The following is a 17,438-nucleotide window of genomic DNA, read 5'->3' as shown; positions in this document are numbered from 1 at the left end:
TTGGCCCATTGGATGGAAAGTGTGGCCTGTCTCTGTGTAGTCCGTGGGAAGCCACTCCAAGTCCACGCACCTTTCAATTCTGAAAGATCACTGTAGTCTGGTGTGTAGTGCCACGATTAGTGACTCGGGCTTTTCCCTCCCTTGGATAACAAGGTGTGGCCCTAGGAGTAGGCGGCACCCAGAGGAGTTAAGCTGCGCTTACTTGTTCCTTTGCAATCGTACCCCTGGCCTCACTTGAATGGTTTCTCCCCAATAAAAGGGTTCAGCATGTGCTCCTCTCTCTCTTTCCATGGACTCCTAAGGTCAGAGGAGCTGTCACAGGACCAGAGAAAAAGGTATTTCTCTGTCTCTGTGATGATTTCATTCAGCCCAGTTCACCTGGAATGAACTTGAGTGTTTAGTCGTGGAACACGACAGTTGTCCAAAATAAATTTTTAGAGACAAGTAAAAAGTAAAAGTTTAAGCTGGTGCTGTGGTACATATCTAAAATCCCAGCTGCTTGGGAAGCTGAGGCAGGAGGACTAAAAGATTGAGGCCAGCCTCAGCAATATAGTGAGGCCCTGTCTCAAAAAAGAGTGAATGTTTAGAAAACTAGATAACATAAAAACAGTAATCACTCTAGTGTCTTTCCTTACTACCACAAGAATGGGATCTCAATTAGACGAATACTCCATGTGTGTATACTATGTCAAAATACATTGTTCTACTGTCATGTATATCTTAAAAGAACAAATGAAAAAGACAGTAGTTATAAACAGAAGCACTATGTTAATACCAGAAGTAGAGAGGGTCAATATAGGAAGGGCATCACACCCCTAGACGTACCTGCTCCTGACCTCTTCAACATACACGAAGCAAGCGCTCAGACCAGACAGGGAACTAGACTGACAGGGGTCCTGGGAGACCTCAGCACCTGTCTCAGCAACTGATGGACTCAGGTTCAGAGGACAGACCTGAACATCATCACCGGTGTGCTTACCAGTGCTGTGGCATACTGGGCCTGCCTTTGGAGACACACTCCAGTGCTCCTGGACCGTTCATCTAGGCAGGACATCAGCCAGGTCTTGAGTCTCACAGAACTAAAAAGGGCTGGAATTGTACAGAGTGTGCTGAGCATAATGGAATTAAGCAAGGACTCAATGGCAGAAGATTCAGAAAATCTCAAATATTTGGAAATCAAATAACACACTTGAATGATCTATGGTGAAAGGCGAGATGCGAGCCACATTGGAGGACTGCACTACCCACTTGGAGACTCACAACTGTGGCAGCAGTGGAAGGACAGGGAGCCCAGGGGTGGGCCCCGCAGGCAGAGCAGACTGCTCTTGAGCAAAGGGCTGGGGCTGCCCATCCAATGGAGAGAGGAGTCTTCAGCAGAAAGTGAATCTAGACGTAAACCATGAACCCTTCACAAAAATTAAGTGTATCTCAGACCTAAATGTGAAGACTGTAAAACTCCTAGAAGATGACAGAACCTAGATGACCCTGGGTTTGTCAATGACATATCATCCACACAGAAAATAATGGATTGGCTGGAGCTCATTGAAATGAAGAGCTGGGCATGGTGGTGCATTCCTATAATCTCAACAGCTCGGGAGGCTGAGGCAGGAGGATCACAAGTTCAAGTCCACCCAGGGCAATTTAGCAAGGCCCTACGCAACTCAGTGAGACCCTGTCTCTAAAAAAAGGGCTGGGGATGTGGCTCAGTGGCTAAGCACCCCTGGGTTCAATCCCCAGTACCAAAAATAAATAATATAAAGTGAGCACAAGGGAAAACAGAAAATACTTCAAGCTGAATGAAAATAAAAACATGACACCAAAACTGTGTGATGTGGCCAAAACGAACAGTAAGAAAGATTAAGCCAGGACCCACACTCCCAACCAGGAAGCCTAGGCCAGCGGGAGCAAAGGAAGAGCAGAGTCCCATGCAGGAGGCAGCAGGTCTGGTGACAGGTCCATGGAGCCAGAAGCTGGCACCTGAGCAGATTCTCATGCCCATTCTCAAGTCCGATTGGGTAGGACAGGAAATGGCCTGCTGCCAGGAATGGTGGAAAGGCTACCTTGCGCACAGAGCCTGGGCCTTGTCCTTTTGCAGGTGCCCTGGCCGTCTGTGCACCCTGCTCGCCTTCTGAGTCCACAGCTCCCCTCGCACGGCTGTGGGTCTTCGTGAAGAGGCCCCAGAGCTGCTTCCCCACGGTCCTCTCTGTCTCCCTACCTGGCTTATCTGCCTGTCCTTGAGGTTGACTCAGATGGACAGCAAGGGCAAGTTCTTTGAGAAAGTCATCAAAATGGACCCAAGAAGAAAAGGCAGCTAAGTAACCTCATATCAAAGAAATGGAATTAGAAATCTAAAACTTCCAGGAGAAATCTAGGCCTAGATGCCTTCTCTGGTAAATTCTATCAAACATTTAAGAAAGGAATCATCTAACATATCCCAAATAGAGTGTCCTCATTCTATAAGGCAATGTTATAAACCAGGCCAGGACGGGAGGAGAAAAACACCCTATCAATTCCCTTTTAAGCACAAACAGTAACAAGCTGAGTCCAGTGGCATCTGGAAAGGATAGTGGATCCTGGCCAGCATGCTGGTGGACGGTCAGGCCCGTGACCCCAGCTACCAGCCTGCTGCTCGTGGGCTGGGTGCGGAGGCTCCAGCTGTGGAGAGGGAAGGCGTGGGTGTGGACCTCACCCAACAAGGCCAGATGCCCTTGGTGCCTTCCAAGCCAGAAACAGCCCTGTCCAGTGCCTTCCCTGGCAAGTGGAGAGGCAGTGCAGGGCAGGTTTCCAGGTGGTCACTGACTGAGGTCAGAGCCTCTCCTGGGGGACCCAGTGTACCCCGGCTCTCCCCTGATTGGTCCAGAGGGCCTTGTCCCCTGCCATGGAGTCTTCAGTTAGTGACAGTTCGGTGAATCACGTTGTTGTCCCCTGTTGGCCCCCACTGCCTGCCCTTCCTCAAGTGTGGATCCCCAGGGCCAGCCCCAGTGGACGTCTGCATGCCAGGCACCACCCCGTCTGGGGCCCCGATGGTGGTGGCACTGTCTCTTTAAGAGAGCGACATCACAAGGCTGTGGAAGGCGGCTACCCTGGAACTCCAGGGTCTTGGGTGGCTTCTGTAGGTCTGGGAGCTCTGGACTTCCATCTCCATGGGGCCGCAGGCCTACACGTGAGCACGGAGGACGCGCCATGGCTGAGGGCAGCGAGCTGATGAACAGGCTCATGAGCGAGAACGCGGACCTGAAGAAGCAGGTGCGCCTGATGAAGGAGAACCAGATGCTGAAGCGGCTGCTCAGCGAGAGCTGCCAGGAGAGCTGCAGCCGCGGGGGCCGCGAGCCCCGCGAGCCCCTCTTCCCCCGGGGCCCCGCCTACCCTGAGGCCTGCTCCCCCGGGTGTGCAGGTGAGGCGCAGCCCCCAGGCCAGGGGCCTCCAATTCGGGTGGGCACCTCCCCGCCCTCCCAGGGTCCACGCCTGGAGCACGGTCAGTGGCTGGCCACCTGAGTGGATCCAGGGCTGCCTTCGTTGGCCATGTCAGAAGCAGCACTGTGGTTGGAGCGGGCAGGTGACGCCTGTGCTCTGAGCCACGAGGGCAACTCTGCCTGGCAGTTCTCCCCACCATGTCCCCCACTTGCTCCCCCCCAGTCCCCGATGGACTGGCCCCAGAGAGCTTCTCACAGGTGAAGGGTCTCCCTTCACAAGCTTCACACCTCTGCTATGTCACGTCCACCACACACCGTCAGCCCACAGGGTTCTTGGGACCTGGTGCCCAGGGACGGCCGTCTGCCCCTCAGAGCCTGTGGGGCCTCATGGGGTGAGTGGGTGGGAGGCTGTGGCTCTGTGGCCTTGCCACACAGTTTGGATCCAGCCTTCTATGGCATTTTACAGAAAAATCAAGTGAGATTTTTTATTGCTTTCTGCTGATTGCTCTCTGGTTCTGTTTCAAATGTTTTGAGAGAGAAGTTCCCTTTTCATAATGGTAGGGTGACTTTGGGTGCAGCTGGGGCATGTGGCCTTGGCCTTGGGTTGGGATGGTGGACAGTGGGATGAACCCCCAGGCTGCCTGAGAATTGTGGCCCAACCAGGCAGGCCGGCCCTGTGGACCCTGCTGTCTTCGAGTGGAACCATCTGGCCAGTCTATGGCCAAGCTTCCATGGGATGCCCTGGAGGCCAGTGTGTACTCACCAGGGCCTCCCTGGGCCTACATTTGTTGTGGTCACTTCCTAGAGTCTACCTGGTATCTGCCACCCTCCTCTGCTCATGCTCAGCGCTGGAAATGGTGTCCTGCATGGTCAAGCTGTGGGCAAGGCCTCTGGCCCTGGTGCAGAGCAGGTTCTGGCTCCTTCACAGGTTCTGGCTCCTTCAGTCCCAGGGGACCTACACTAGGGAGCTCGGGTGGGCAGGGGCTTCGTGCAGGGGGTTGGGGTGTAGGATGGAGATAGCACCACTGGGGAGGGGCTGAGAGGCCAGGATGTTTCCTGGGCCACTGTGGCACACTGGAGTGCCAGTGTCAAGTTTGTGGACACTCAAACCCCAGACTGTGGGAGGCTGTGGAGGCTGCGAAGGCCTGAGTGCTGACTGCTGTAAGAGGCCCACAAGCCTCGTGCCTCATCGTGCCAGCACCCTTGTCCTTCAGCAACTCCAGCAAGCCTGGATCTTGTTGGACTCCAGGCTCAGGGGGCCACAGTCTGAGGCCACCAAATTTCCACAGAGCGTGGGAGCCCGGCCATAGGGAGTGTGCCAAGGTTCATACGGCTCAGGCTGGCTGTGGGCTTCAGTCAGGCAGCTCAACATGCAAAGGCAGGGCCTGGACTGAGCTGGCCTCTCACCTCTACAACATCTGGGCAGGTGTCTAGGTATGAGCCTGGGGTCCTGGGGCTCACTCAGGCCTAGCTACCCCTGCCCCCAGCCCTTGCAAACCCATGGCAGGGTCGTCCAGCAATGGCACAACCATGGCTGGGGACTAGAGTTTGGAAAGCCAAATCGAGTGCGTAACGAAGGAAGTTTACAGATGGGAAGGAACGCAGCATCACAAAGGTGCAGCTGTGGCTGCACGTCTCCAGAAGTCCCCTAATATCTGCTTTCAAACCAGGATGCATATTCAAAACCTGTTTTTCTTTTCTTTTTTTTTAATAATATTTATTTTTTAGTTGTAGTTGAACACAATATCCTTATTTTTATGTGGTGCTGAGGATCGAACCCAGGGCCTTGCACATGCTAGGCAAGTGCTCTACCGCTGAGCCACAATGCCAGTCCCCAAACCTGTTTTTCTAAAGTGCCACAACATAGAAGTTAGAGTAGACATGTGTCTGCTTCCTGGTCTCACCCCGTGGGCAGCTAACCCATGCTGATGAGCTTCCTCTGGCACTCCTGATGGACATGCAGGAGTGAATCTGTCTGTCCTTTTGGTTTACCTAAGCAAGATCATGAGCGTGATTTGACCCCTTACACCACCCCACCCTTGCTGTCCACTGGTCCTCCTCTGTGTCTGCAGTGCAGTTTGATGTTGGGCCCTGTGATGGGGCGGCACCATTCCCAGTCCTCTGGGACCACAGATGGTGGAGCTGTGAGCAACCACACCTGCCCTCTCAGACCTGGTGCCAGGGATGTCCCTAAGTGCGTCTTGAAACATACTGCCAAGTGCTCCCAGGAGCAGGGAGGGTGCCCTGCGACCTTGTCCCCTCATTCAGCACCACAGATGTCAGTGTCTGCTCGGAGGACAAGTGATCAGGGCCTCCCCAGTAGATCTTCTCCTGGGCGCAAGAGCCAACGATACACATTCCTGCGACCTCTTTCTCTCGGGGTCATTCTGGTTCCCCACTCCACTTATGCATCCTGGGACTTGTCCAGAGCTGAGCAATGCCCGGCTCCTCACTGCAGGCTATCGGCACCGTGGCTGGTCAAGTGTTGCTGAGCTCAGTGGCTGTGAGTTCTAGCACCCCTTTAGCTTCAGACAGGATCATTCCTGGGCTGCAAATGTGTTTTAAACTGGCTGTGCAGGCTGCAGAGTCAGATGAGCCATAGCTGAATGAACTCTCTTCTTTTTGAAATGAAAATTCTTTTTTTTTTCCCCAAGGTAACACTGCAGACAGGTGTTTCTTAAAAAATCAGGGTTATTTCCTTAGGATTTCTGTTTCTACAAGCATGATCATGGTTTGGAAGGCAAAAGTAAATCTTGGGGTACATTTTTATGGTGTTCCTACCTGTGTCTTCTCAGTACCCCAGGAGGGCTTCACATGCTATAGGTACACAGAGCCGTTTGGGTCTTGGTCTCCGGTCTTTCTCACACTGCATCTCCGCTGTTGCCACTAGATTCACAGGAGGTATGTGTGGCAGCCTTAAGCACAGCACCAGAGGCCCTCTGCAGCATGGTGGCTCCTGTTGGTGAGCAGAGCCCCGTGGAGCGCTGCAGGAAACCTGGGGGCCTGGGAGGCTGCAGGACCCACATGGTCTGCCATCTCCAGCTCTCCACTGAGTGCTCCCCTCTGGGTTCCAGTGTGTCCTCTCAGGTTTCCCCTGCCACAGCCCCAGGATGCACGGATGGCTGTTCTAAGGATTCCTCGTTTCTGTGTCTGTCCTCACTGCTCAGAATGCTGGCTGGCTGTGACTCTCATGGGGCTTCTTCCCGGGGGGCAGAGGGGCTGCTGCTGCACGGTCCTGGCCACCTGTGGGCAGTGACCGATGGCCCCAGCTGCTTGGGCGTGGGCACAGTTGGGCGCAGGGGAAGAGGCCTCCCAGCTCTTATTTGTAAAGAGGCGGCTGCTCCTGTGGTCCTAGGAGCCTGTTTCTGGGTGATACGGTGCCCTCGGCTTCTCCCCTAGAGGACCCTGCTGGGATGAGGACCCTGAGGTTTCACTGCCCTGGATGTCCTTGGACGGGTTTTGCAAGTCTTTTTTCTGTACTCTCTACGTGAACCTAGACCACTTTCTTTTCTGGGGATTATCTTTGTAGGAATTTGATTCAGATTTTTGACAAATTTTCTTGATATCAGAATTGTGCCACATTTTTTTTTAAACCTTAGTTGCACATCTTTTATTTTTTATTTTTTTAGTGTTCCAACTCAGCTTATATAGGGATTATACACTGCTGGAGAGCCTGAAAGAATTTACCACAGACTGCCTGGGCCTGCATTCCTTCAGGGAATAATTATTTACTTATAAGATTTAGATATTTCTTCTTTGTTTATTGACCTATTTATGTTTTCTACTTCTTTTTAAATCTTTTTTAAATATCTTTATTTTATTTTTTTTAATGTGGTGCTGAGAATCGAACCCAGTATCTCATGCATGCTAGGCGAGCACTCTACCATTTGAGCCACATCCCCGGCCCCTGTTTTCTACTTCTTATTAAATCATTTAAAAATCATCTCCCAGAGGAGCTCTCCTTGTGTTGACATTTCCAGGGGGTGCATGTACACGGTACCCTTTCTTAGTGTGAAGAGGGTCTGTGGAGGGGCTCTGACCAGCCTCCTCTGGGAAGATGGAGCAGGATCTTGATGAATTTTCATCCTTTGAACATTTTTTTTTACCTTGGAAAATATTTTTTGAGAGTAAAATAGCTAGTACCTGAATATGCTCATTTTAAGACACAATTTTTTGATATAACTCTTAAAATACCGTTTGTCAAGTGCACCTTTCCTTTATTGCTAGGAGAATGTAGGCAGCAAAGGGCCTCAGAAGCAATAAGAGTTAAGCTGAATTTGACCCCTGGGAGATGGGGCCTGGGTTCTATGCCCTGTGGTATGTGAAGCCAAGAAAGTCAAATGCCTCTCACCGGAGCCCAGGAGCTGACCAGGGAGAGCCTGCACTGTGGGCGAGGAGGTGTGTCCAGGGAGGCTTCCCACAGCTGGGACTTGTGCAGGTGGCTGATCACGGACCACTCTCAGACATTAACACACAGAATGACACCATTTGTGACAAATTAGAAAGGTGTGTGGAAGTCATGGCAGGATGTGGCCCTGAGTGTGAGGCCTGCTGAGGCAGGTGCCACCGGTCACCAGAGTGCCAGCAGGGGCCAGAGCAGGGGCTGCAGTGCCAGGGCTCCCCAGGACTCCCCAGGGTGCTCTACACATTGAGGGTGTCGAGTTCCTGCTTGACCTTCTGTCCCTTTCCTCCCACCCAGGTTCAGACTTCGGGAGGTTCAGCAGTGTCCCCGACACACCCTCCCAGATGCAGACGTCCTCCCTGGAGGACCTGCTGTGCTCGCATGCCCCCCTCTCCAGCGAGGACGAAGCCTCCCCGGGCTGTGCGACCTCCTCCCAGGTGACCTTCAAGGCCTTCATTGGCGCGCCAGAGCTGCACTCCCGGGGCCCCGACAGGAAGCTGTCTCCGCTCCTGAGCCCCCTGCAGGACCCACTGGTGGACAAGACGCTGCTCGAGCCCAGGGAGATGGTGCGACCCAAGAAGGTGTGCTTCTCGGAGAGCAGCCTGCCCACCGGGGACAGGACCAGGCGGAGCTACTACCTCAATGGTGAGGCCCGTGCAGGTGGCCCAGGCGACAACCCGCTCATAGCTTCTCCAGCCACGCAGAGCAGGAGGGCTGCTGGGCCGGGCCAGAGTGCAGGGCTGTGTCTCCCCACCTGTCAGGAAAGCTGAGTTGGTTGCCTTTCTGGTTGTTAAGAGTTCATTGAATATTCTAAATACAGGTCCATTTGGGTATGTTTTTTAGACACAGCCTCCCAGTCGGTGGCTCTTCTATTTCCATGAGGTTTGGGGGAAAAAAAAACTGCTGATTTTTTTTAAAATTTCTACTATATTTGCTTTATTTTTTATTTTTTTCTTTGTTTTAATTAGTTACACATGACAATACAATGATCTTGACATATCATACATTTGAATCAGAGGGGATATAATTTCTCATTTTCTCATTCACCTGCTGAGGCAGGTGCCACCTGTCACCAGGGGAGTGCCAGCAGGGGCCAGAGCAGGGGCTGCCATGCCAGGGCTCCCCAGGGGGCTCTACACATTGAGGGTGTCGAGTTCCTGCTTGACCTTCCGTCCCTCATCCAATGAGTTGAAGGCCTGATCAGACCTCCCCCAGAGTCAGGGAGAACTCGTACCTGGCTGCCTCTGTCCTGGTGTACAGGTTGCAGAATTACATTGGTAGAAAAACTATTTAATTTGATGAAGTCCAATATTCTGATTGTTTTCTCTTGTAGTTTGTACTTTTAAAAAAATATTTATTTTTTTAGTTGTACTTGGACACAATACCTTTATTTTATTTATTGTTTTTATGTGGTGCTGAGGATCAGGGCCTCACACGTGTGAGGAAGCGTTGAACTGCCGAGCCACAATCCCAGCCCCATAGTTTGTACATTTTGTAGTTTCTACTTTTGGAAAGTCTTTGCCAAACCCAGGATAACAGGTTCTTTCCTCCGTCTTCCAGCTGTAGGTTTTACACTCGAGCCCCTGATCAGTCCGAGTCATTTCTGCATGGGTGTGGGTTCACATATAAACGTCTACTCCTCCAGCCCTAGTGCTCAGGGGCAGTCCCCTGTGGCTGAACCGCCTGGTTCCTTGCTGAAAATCTGTGTCTGTGCACCTGTGAGGCTGTTCCCGCACCCTCCATGCGTTTCCGTCCACCCGTCTGTGTCCTCCTGGATTGGAGTCCTGTAGCTTTAAAGACTGCGAATCCTGCAGGACATGCAGGCTCTCCAACTTTGTCCTCTTCTTAACGTTGTGGTGGCTCTCCTGAGTCCTTTGAGTTTCCAGACATGTTTTAGAATCGGCTTGTCCATTTCTACCAAGAAGCCTGCTCTGACTCTGACTGGATCCTAGTCTACAGGCCAATCAGCTCAAGATTCAGAGAAACGGCGCCTCTGCGGCACGGATCTTCTGTGGACTCTGTGTATCACGCCACTGTCTGTACCAGTCCTCACAGTGTTCTGTGGTTCTCTACATACAGGTCTTGAACATTTTTAGAAAATTGTTTTTTGAATTTTTTATTTGTTTCTTTTGTTTGTCACTTTATGATTAAACACAGTGGTGGGGTTCTTTGTGCCATGCTCGTACGTGCACATGACACAATTTGATCAGCTTCATTCCCTACTGCCTTCCCTTTTCTTCCCTCCTCCCCACAAGTCTTGCACACATTCATCAATTTTACCCCTGAGTATTTCATATTTTTGATGCCATTATAAGTAGTATTGCTTTCTCATATCAACCTCTGGTGTCTGTTTCTAGAATACAGTAGGACAGTGGATTTTTGTATATTGACTCTGCAATAGTTATGAGCCAACTTAACTGGGACATGGGAACCCAGATAGCCAGACCTTACTCTGGGTGTGTCTGTGGGGAGTGTCTTTGTAGGAGGTTGAGATTTCATGGGTGGGCCTCACCCAATGAGTTGAAGGCCTGATGAGACCTTCCCCAGAGTCAGGGAGAACTCCTACCTGGCTGCCTCTGTCCTGGCCCTGCAGGTCACTCTTCCTGGGTGTCCAGCCTGCTGGCCTTTGGGCAGGAGCCACACACACACCTAGGTCTGCTGGGTTTCCAGCTTGCTGATCTGGGGCTCACCGTCTCCTCGGTTGTGCGAGCCAGTTCCTTCGGCTAGATCCCTCTTCATGGGCACGCCCTGTTGGTCTGTTTCTCTGGGGAAACTTGTGGTTCTGAGTGACGCGTCTGTGATCTTTCTGGCTTAATCTTTACATCCTGCACAACATTCATTTGTTCTAGTGGCTTTGGGTGGGTCCCTGGCGTCTCCGCTCTCCCGCCCCCTGGAGCTCCTCTTTTTCTCCCGAGCGTGTTTCTGCCCCTTGCAGAGCTATGCAAAGGACACGTCCATTCTGCCATCTTTCCCGGGAGCCTCCTCCGTGGCATTTTAAAGCTACACAGATGATTGGGTTGTGAATGAAGACAGATTTTCAAACTTTTTAAAATTTCTAATGTATATGCCTTTTTCTTTTTTCCTTTTCCTTTGGATGCTGGGGACGGAACCCAGGCTTTGCACAGGCCAAGTAGGCCCTGGACCCCTGAGGCACACCCCCAGCCCAGTGCCTTTCATCTCTTCCCCTAGACCAGGGCTGGACAGTGGCCAACACAGTGGTGACAGCCTTCCCCTCATGTGGGGCTTTCAGCCTCTCACCAGTGAGCCTGGTGCCAGCTGAGTTTCTGAAGATGCCGTTCATTGCATTGAAGAAGTTGCCTTTGAGTTCTAGTTTGCTTATTTGTCAGGAATGTATGTTGGATTTTGTCAGTTGCTTTCCTGCCTCTATTGAGATGAGCATTTGGTTGTCCTTTGCGGTTGGTGAACATGGTGTATTAGTCAGTTTCACATCACTATAATGAAACACCTGGCACACAGGGTATTTATGAAGTAAAGAGAGTTTATTTTGGCTCATGGTTCTGGAGGTTTAGGTCCAGGGTCAGGGGTACCACTGGTCTGAGCCTCTGGTGAGGCAGCATGCCATGGCAGGAGCCCTTCTCAGAGCAAGTGGCCCCAGGAGCCAGGAAGCAGCTAGCCAGAGACAGTCCCATCTGCACTGGAGGGCATGTCCCAGAGAGCTGAGGGATGACCACTAGGCTCACTGTTAAGCTCACAGCACCTCCCACCACCCGGAGACCCAGCCTACCACCCACACCTCAGCCTATGGTAAACCACACTGATTCCTGAGTTTGAGGCCAACCATTATTCCTTTCTTCTTTTTGATTTCTTATCTGTTCTTTGTGGTCATCCATGACGGCAGAGTATGACCATCCATGTGGTCATCCAGATGGTCATCGACATATCCTCACTCTTGGAGTCTAACCTCCCCTTCTCCTGGTCGTACACCATAGGAGCTACACAGGTCTTGTGTTCAGGTGTGAACTGACCATGCATTCTTGAGGTAGATCCTATTTGATCACAGTGTGTTCCATCTTTTTGTATTATGAGATTCAATTTGCCCAGATTTTGTTAAGAATCTGTGCTCGTGAGGAGTGTTGGGCTGCAGTCTTCTGTTAATGCCATTTTCTGAGTTGGTATCGATGGCTGGCCTCAACCCTGATGGAAACTTTCCCCCTCTTTAGTTGTCTTGGAAGAGTTTGTGTCGAATTTGTAGTACTTATTCCTTAAATATCTCGTAGAATTCACCAATGAAACCACTTGAGCCTTGAATTTTCTCTAAGAATTTTTCCCCCTTAGAAGTTCCATTTTATTGATCTATGGCTATTCCAATTGTCTAGTTCTTCTTGAGTGAGCTTCAGTGGTTTGTCTTTTCAAACCAGGATTGAGCCAAGGTGCTCTGCCACTGAACCACATCCCCAGCCCTTTTCATTTTGAGATAGGTCCCTGCTAAGTTGCTCAGGCTGGCCTTGAACTGTGACCCTCCTGCCTCAGCCTCCCAGACTTCTGGGATCACAGTGTGGCCATCATGCCCAGCCTGTAGTTTGTGTCTTCTAAGAACTTGATCCATATTCTCTAGGCTGACAGGGCTTTTGGCCTGAAGTTCTTCCTAACATTTCTCATCTCCCTGCAGATGTCCTTGGGCTGGTGTGATCTCTCATTCCTGACGTGGTGGCTTTGGTGTGGGACTAGAGGTGTATTGGTTGGATTGACCTTCTTCTTTGAAGTACAGGTTTTGGCTGGCTGGTGGGAGCCGAGTTTGGATAGAGAGGAGTTCTAGAGCATCTCAGATGTAGCTGTCTCATATGCCGATTAAAGCTTCAGAGGGCTGGGGCGAGCAGAGGCCCCCTGAGCGCAGCTCCTTGGGATGGGGGAGCCACCCTCCCTCTTACGCCCGGCCTGCTCTGTGTGCTGCTGTGCAGTCTCTTTCTGCAGTTTCCGTAAAGAAGTCCACCAAAATCACATGCAGTGTTAAAAGTGATCAAAAACCTAAGTAGACAGTGAGTCTTGGGTTCATGAATTAGAAGGCTTAATATTGTTTCATAGTAATTTGCATTGATTTGTAGATTTAATGCAATCCTTATCAATGTCCCACCTGGCTTCTTTACAAAATTTTGATAAGCTGAACCTTTGATAAGCTGAACCCATGGAAATACAAGGGACCCAGAATGGGCAAAGCAATTTTAAAAAGGAGAACAAAATTGGGAGACTCACCTTTTTGATTCTAAGATTCCCTGTCAGGCTACAGAAATCAAGTTGTGTGGTCCCATCCTAAGGACAGACAGAGACCAGGGGAAAAGGATCGAGAGCCCTGAAATAAGCTCAGACATTCGTGGTTGGTGTCCCACAAGGGTGCCAGGCAATCCAGTGGAGAAAGAACCATCTTCAACAAGTGGTGCTGGGTGACGTGTGCCTGCAGAGGAAGCTGTGGGACCCCACCTCGCACAAAACCCAACTCAGAACGCATCAGATGCCCAAGAGAGCTCCAGGATCCTGAGCCATTGCCCTCCAAGGAAGCCCAGAGCAAGGTCTGTGTAGTGTGGGCCTGGCAGGGCCTGCTTAGGCATGACACCAACAGCACTGGCAACCAGAGAGACTGATGGACTCCATCAACTTCGCCCAGAGTAAACACTTTTGTGCTTCAAAGAAGAGTTTCTAAACAGTGAAGCATCACCCTAGAGAGTGGGAGAAAGTATCTGCAAATCACATTCTTGGGGGCTGGGGTCGTAGCTCAGTGGTAGAGCACTCGCCTAGCAACTGTGAGACCCTGAGCTCAATCCTCATCACCCCTTGAAAATAAATAAATAAGTAAAATAAAGGTGTTGTGTCCATCTACTACTAAAAAATATTTTTAAAAATCACATTCTTGGAAGGGCTCTTACAAGTAATCTAGTCAAAATAGCCAAGGGCGTGGGTGGACAACCCTCCAAAGAAGATGTGCAGATGACCAGCAGGCAGGTGAAGAGGTGCACTTGGTCTGTGGCCATCAGCGCAATACAGGGAGACCTGCGTGAGCTGCCTTTCACTGCAGTGGCCTGGGCGGGGAAATGGAATTAGGACATACACTCTGGTGGGAATGCCAGGGGGAAGCCCCTGAGAAAACAGCTTGCAGTCCTCACAAGGCCGAACCCAGTGTTCCCACAGGGCGCGACCCTGTTCCTTGGTGTGCACCCACAGGAGTGGAAGGCGGACATCCACCTGAGAGCCTTTACTTGAATGCTCATGCAGCCATGCTCAGATTAGCCAGAGTGGGAAGAGCCCAGATGCCCACGCGCTGGCCAGGGTGCAGATAAACTGTATGGTCTAGCTCCACGATGGAATACTACTCAGCCATAAACAGGAGTGAAGCACTGGCATGCACTACAACAGAGGATGGACCTCGGAATACCATGCTGAGCGTGTGAAGCCAGGTCGAAAGGCCACAGTCATGTGGAACGTGCAGAACAGGGGGACCCACAGGGAGGCAGAGCCAAGCACTGGTCACCAGGGCTGCGGGAGTTGTCGTTATCAGGCACAGGATTTGTTCTTAGGAGATGAAAATGTTGTAGCAGGTGCCCTGGACTCAGTTCCTGCAGCTGTCTCAGGATCGCCCTAAAGGACCTTCATGTGGGGAAATCACATTATAAAGGCCAGAAAGTGCTGCCAAGGGAGGGCGCAGATGCAGCCTGTATCTTCCGGGCCCAGCCTGGCTCCTGCCCTGTCACAGCTGCCCACCCAGAGGCCTCTTCCTCCTCGGCCAGAGGAGCCCCGCGGTCATAGAGGATGCCCGAGGGTGGGCCCTGCTGTGTCTGGCTGGGGAGGCGAAGTCTGTGTCACATTCTAGCAGCTTATGCAGGGGAGCAGGGCATGTCATCCTGACCCTGGCCACACGCAGCCTTTCTGCACCTACCGGGCAGGCCCAGTGTTCCACAGAGCACACTTTGGGAAACATGGTGTAGATGCTTGCCTTGGGAGGGACTGGTCCTGCAAGGGACAAAGAAGTTGACACAGTGTCCCTGGACAGCACTGGCCTGGCCTCTTGTGTGCCTGGTCACTTCTGCTACAGGCCCAGGGTGGGGGTCCCACCTCCTCCTGTGGAAGCTTCCTGCTGTGTGGTCCCAGGCCCAGCTATCCAGGCTCACCTGCCTGACACGGATGTCCGTCATTGTGAGTCTGGCCCTGGCCCAGGCCTTGGCCCCCGGTGGGCCTACGTCTGTCCAGGGGTGAGCAGCAGGCCCAGGTCCTGCAAGAGATGGTCCTGGTCTTGGCCCCTCACACTCCCGTGGTGGCCAGGAGTCCTGGGTCTCCATGGCTGGTTTAGAGTGCCCCAAACACCCCGAGGCCAGACAGGGCAGGGTCAGGACTGGGGCACTGTGTGCTGAGCTGTGCCAGCGGGGCACAGGACCTGTACTTGCTCTCTGCCCAGATCAGCAGGCCCCGCCCAGCTGGCAGCTCCGTGGAGGGTTCCTACCACAAACTGTCTGGAGGTTTCAGGGGCTTCAGGAGGCTGTGCATGTGGGTGTGCCAGCGCGTGGCACCAGGGGGAGTCCAAGTGGCACAGCGAGGGAGCAGCTGTAGGCAAGCTTGCTCCTTGCACCTCAGGGACGGTGCAGAGAGGGGGTCTCCAAATGGAGGAGTGTCTCAGACATTCTCAGACAGGGCTCTCATGGTGACGTCAAGCTCAGGTGCAACTCAATTCTCAAAAAGCCTGCTGTCCTGAAGGGTCTTGGCCTGCATTGGACAGATAGCCAGTGCCTCCAGGGGCGTCGGTGGCTGCCTGAGGAGCATTCGAGAGCAGCTTTTTTGTGGGGAAGTTTTCCCAGTGGTGTCAGGGATTAATGGACAGGGTCTCCTGCCTGCCCAGTAGTCCCTGCCCAGTGGTGGGAAAGAGCAGACGTGGACTGGCCTGCGCCCCCGAGTCTCACCCTTCCCTCAGCTGTGGGGCCACTGCCCCCCACTGTCCTCAGGCCAGGCACACGCCCAGGAATCACCCAAGTGCCTACGGGCAGGGTGGCATCCAGGTCCACCAGGGACAGCACTGTGCTGGGCAGGCAGACCCCGGGCAGGCAGACCCCGGGAACTGCCCTCACAGTAGCAGGCTGGGCTCACTCAGCTTCTGAGGCGATTCACATGCCTCTGGCAGAGGAGTGGGCCACAGCGCCTGGCCACCAAGGGACTTTGGAGGGCAAGTGGGAGGGAAGGCTGCCTCTGCCCTAGGTCTCTGTTTGCCCTTGCCCTGCAGGCAGGGTGGGGGGGACATCCCTTGGGACAGCTATGACCTGGCCACACCGGCCCCCTCCTCATGCAGAGATCCAGAGCTTTGCAGGTGCTGAGAAGGATGGCCGCATCGTGGGAGAGATTGCCTTCCAGCTGGACCGGCGCATCCTGGCCTATGTGTTCCCTGGTGTGACGCGGCTCTATGGCTTCACTGTGTCCAACATCCCCGAGAAGATAAAGCAGGTATGTCCTGACTGCCTCGGGGGCTGGGCACCCGGCGTCCTGGGGCTGACTCAGGGGTGGAGCACCTGGTTGCTTCCTGGGGCTAACCTGGGGGTGGGGACACACAGGCGCATCCTGGGGTTGACCCAGTGAGTGCTCAGTACCCTGGCACATCCTGGGGCTGGCTGATGCTGTGGGCACCAGGCTGTGCTTGGTCCAAGCAGGGCCCTGGTGGCTTGTCTTTTGGAGGTGCTGAAGGGGTGGGGACCTGGATTCCTACATTAAGCTTCCCGGGCGGCCCTACCCCGTTCCACACTGCTGAGCCAGGAGGTGGCCCTGACCAGGGGTGTGGCCCATACCATCCTGTGCTGCAGACCTCCATCAAGTCCCTGGACGGCTCGGTGGATGAGAAGAAGCTGCGGGAGCTGACGCACCGCTACCTGACGCTGACCGCCCGGCTGGAGAAGCTGGGCTACAGCCGCGAGGTGCACCCCGTCTTCAGTGAGTTCCTCATTAACACCTACGGCATCCTGAAACAGCGGCCGGACCTGCGCGCCAACCCGCTGCACAGCAGTCCAGCGGCGCTGCGAAAGCTGGTCATTGACATCGTGCCACCCAAGTTCCTGGGCGACTCGCTCCTGCTGCTGAACTGCCTGTGCGAGCTCTCCAAGGAGGACAGCAAGCCGCTCTTCGCCTGGTGAGCCGCACCGCCTGTCCCTCCTGCAATAAATATGTTTGTTCCAAACCCGGGGGCCGCCGTGCTCCTGCGTGTCCCTCCCGCAGGGAAAGTGGTCTGCTGGTGCTGCAGCGGGCAAAGGCCTTCCGTGGCCAGCCGCTCTTCCTGGGGGCCCAGCTGCCCTCCGCCGCCCGCAGTCAAGGGCACCTGTCGCCTTATTAAAAGCATGTTTACCTTTCTGCCTTACCTCTGGCTCTTTGAGGGCTTGGAGAGCGCCTTGGTCTCTGCTCGCCTGCAGGAGGTGCCAACTGTGTCTGTGGAAAGAGCCCACAGGGAGGGTGCCTGGGCTCTAGGCCAGGACTGTGCCAGGGCTGTGCCGCTTCCTCGCCAGAGGGCATGCAGCCTTGGAGGCCTCAAACCCTCCCTTGGAAGGACCAGCGAGTCCCCAAACACAGGGCTGAAGGCGGGGTTTGGATGCAGTTGGGATGGCTCAGGAGCCCACAGGCCCTAGGAACTGCGCTGGCCTGTGCCA

The 17,438-nt window shown here is 53.3% G+C and overlaps 1 protein-coding gene across 2 annotated transcripts; it reads left to right on the top strand.

Annotated features, from left to right (window-relative positions):
- Window positions 1-2,521: 2,521 nt before the first annotated feature.
- Window positions 2,522-17,107, top strand: SPATC1L (spermatogenesis and centriole associated 1 like). Of its 2 annotated transcripts, none has more exons than XM_081302214.1 (4): window positions 2,522-3,394; window positions 8,113-8,460; window positions 16,100-16,251; window positions 16,605-17,107. In XM_081302214.1, the coding sequence occupies exons 1-4, from the start codon at window positions 3,184-3,186 to the stop codon at window positions 16,929-16,931; spliced, it is 1,038 nt and encodes a 345-aa protein (XP_081158340.1). In that variant the 5' UTR covers window positions 2,522-3,183; the 3' UTR covers window positions 16,932-17,107. The 2 variants fall into 2 exon arrangements, with proteins under 2 accessions (XP_081158340.1, XP_081158341.1); XM_081302215.1 differs by having other exon boundaries at window positions 8,113-8,475; window positions 16,064-16,251.
- Window positions 17,108-17,438: the final 331 nt, after the last annotated feature.

The sequence above is a fragment of the Spermophilus citellus genome, assembly GCF_964194105.1.
Source record: "Spermophilus citellus genome assembly, chromosome: 7".
NCBI lineage: Eukaryota > Metazoa > Chordata > Mammalia > Rodentia > Sciuridae > Spermophilus > Spermophilus citellus.
The sequence above is the reverse complement of the archived record's forward strand: the minus strand, read 5'-3'. Positions and strand labels throughout refer to the sequence as shown.

Coding starts and splice junctions, on each gene's coding strand:
- SPATC1L (XM_081302215.1), top strand. CDS start 3,184: ATGGCTGAGGGCAGCGAGCTGATGAACAGGCTCATGAGCGAGAACGCG. Junction 3,395..8,112: donor CTGCTCCCCCGGGTGTGCAG/GTGAGGCGCAGC, acceptor CCTCCCACCCAG/GTTCAGACTTCGGGAGGTTC. Junction 8,476..16,063: donor CAATGGTGAGGCCCGTGCAG/GTGGCCCAGGCG, acceptor CCCTTGGGACAG/CTATGACCTGGCCACACCGG.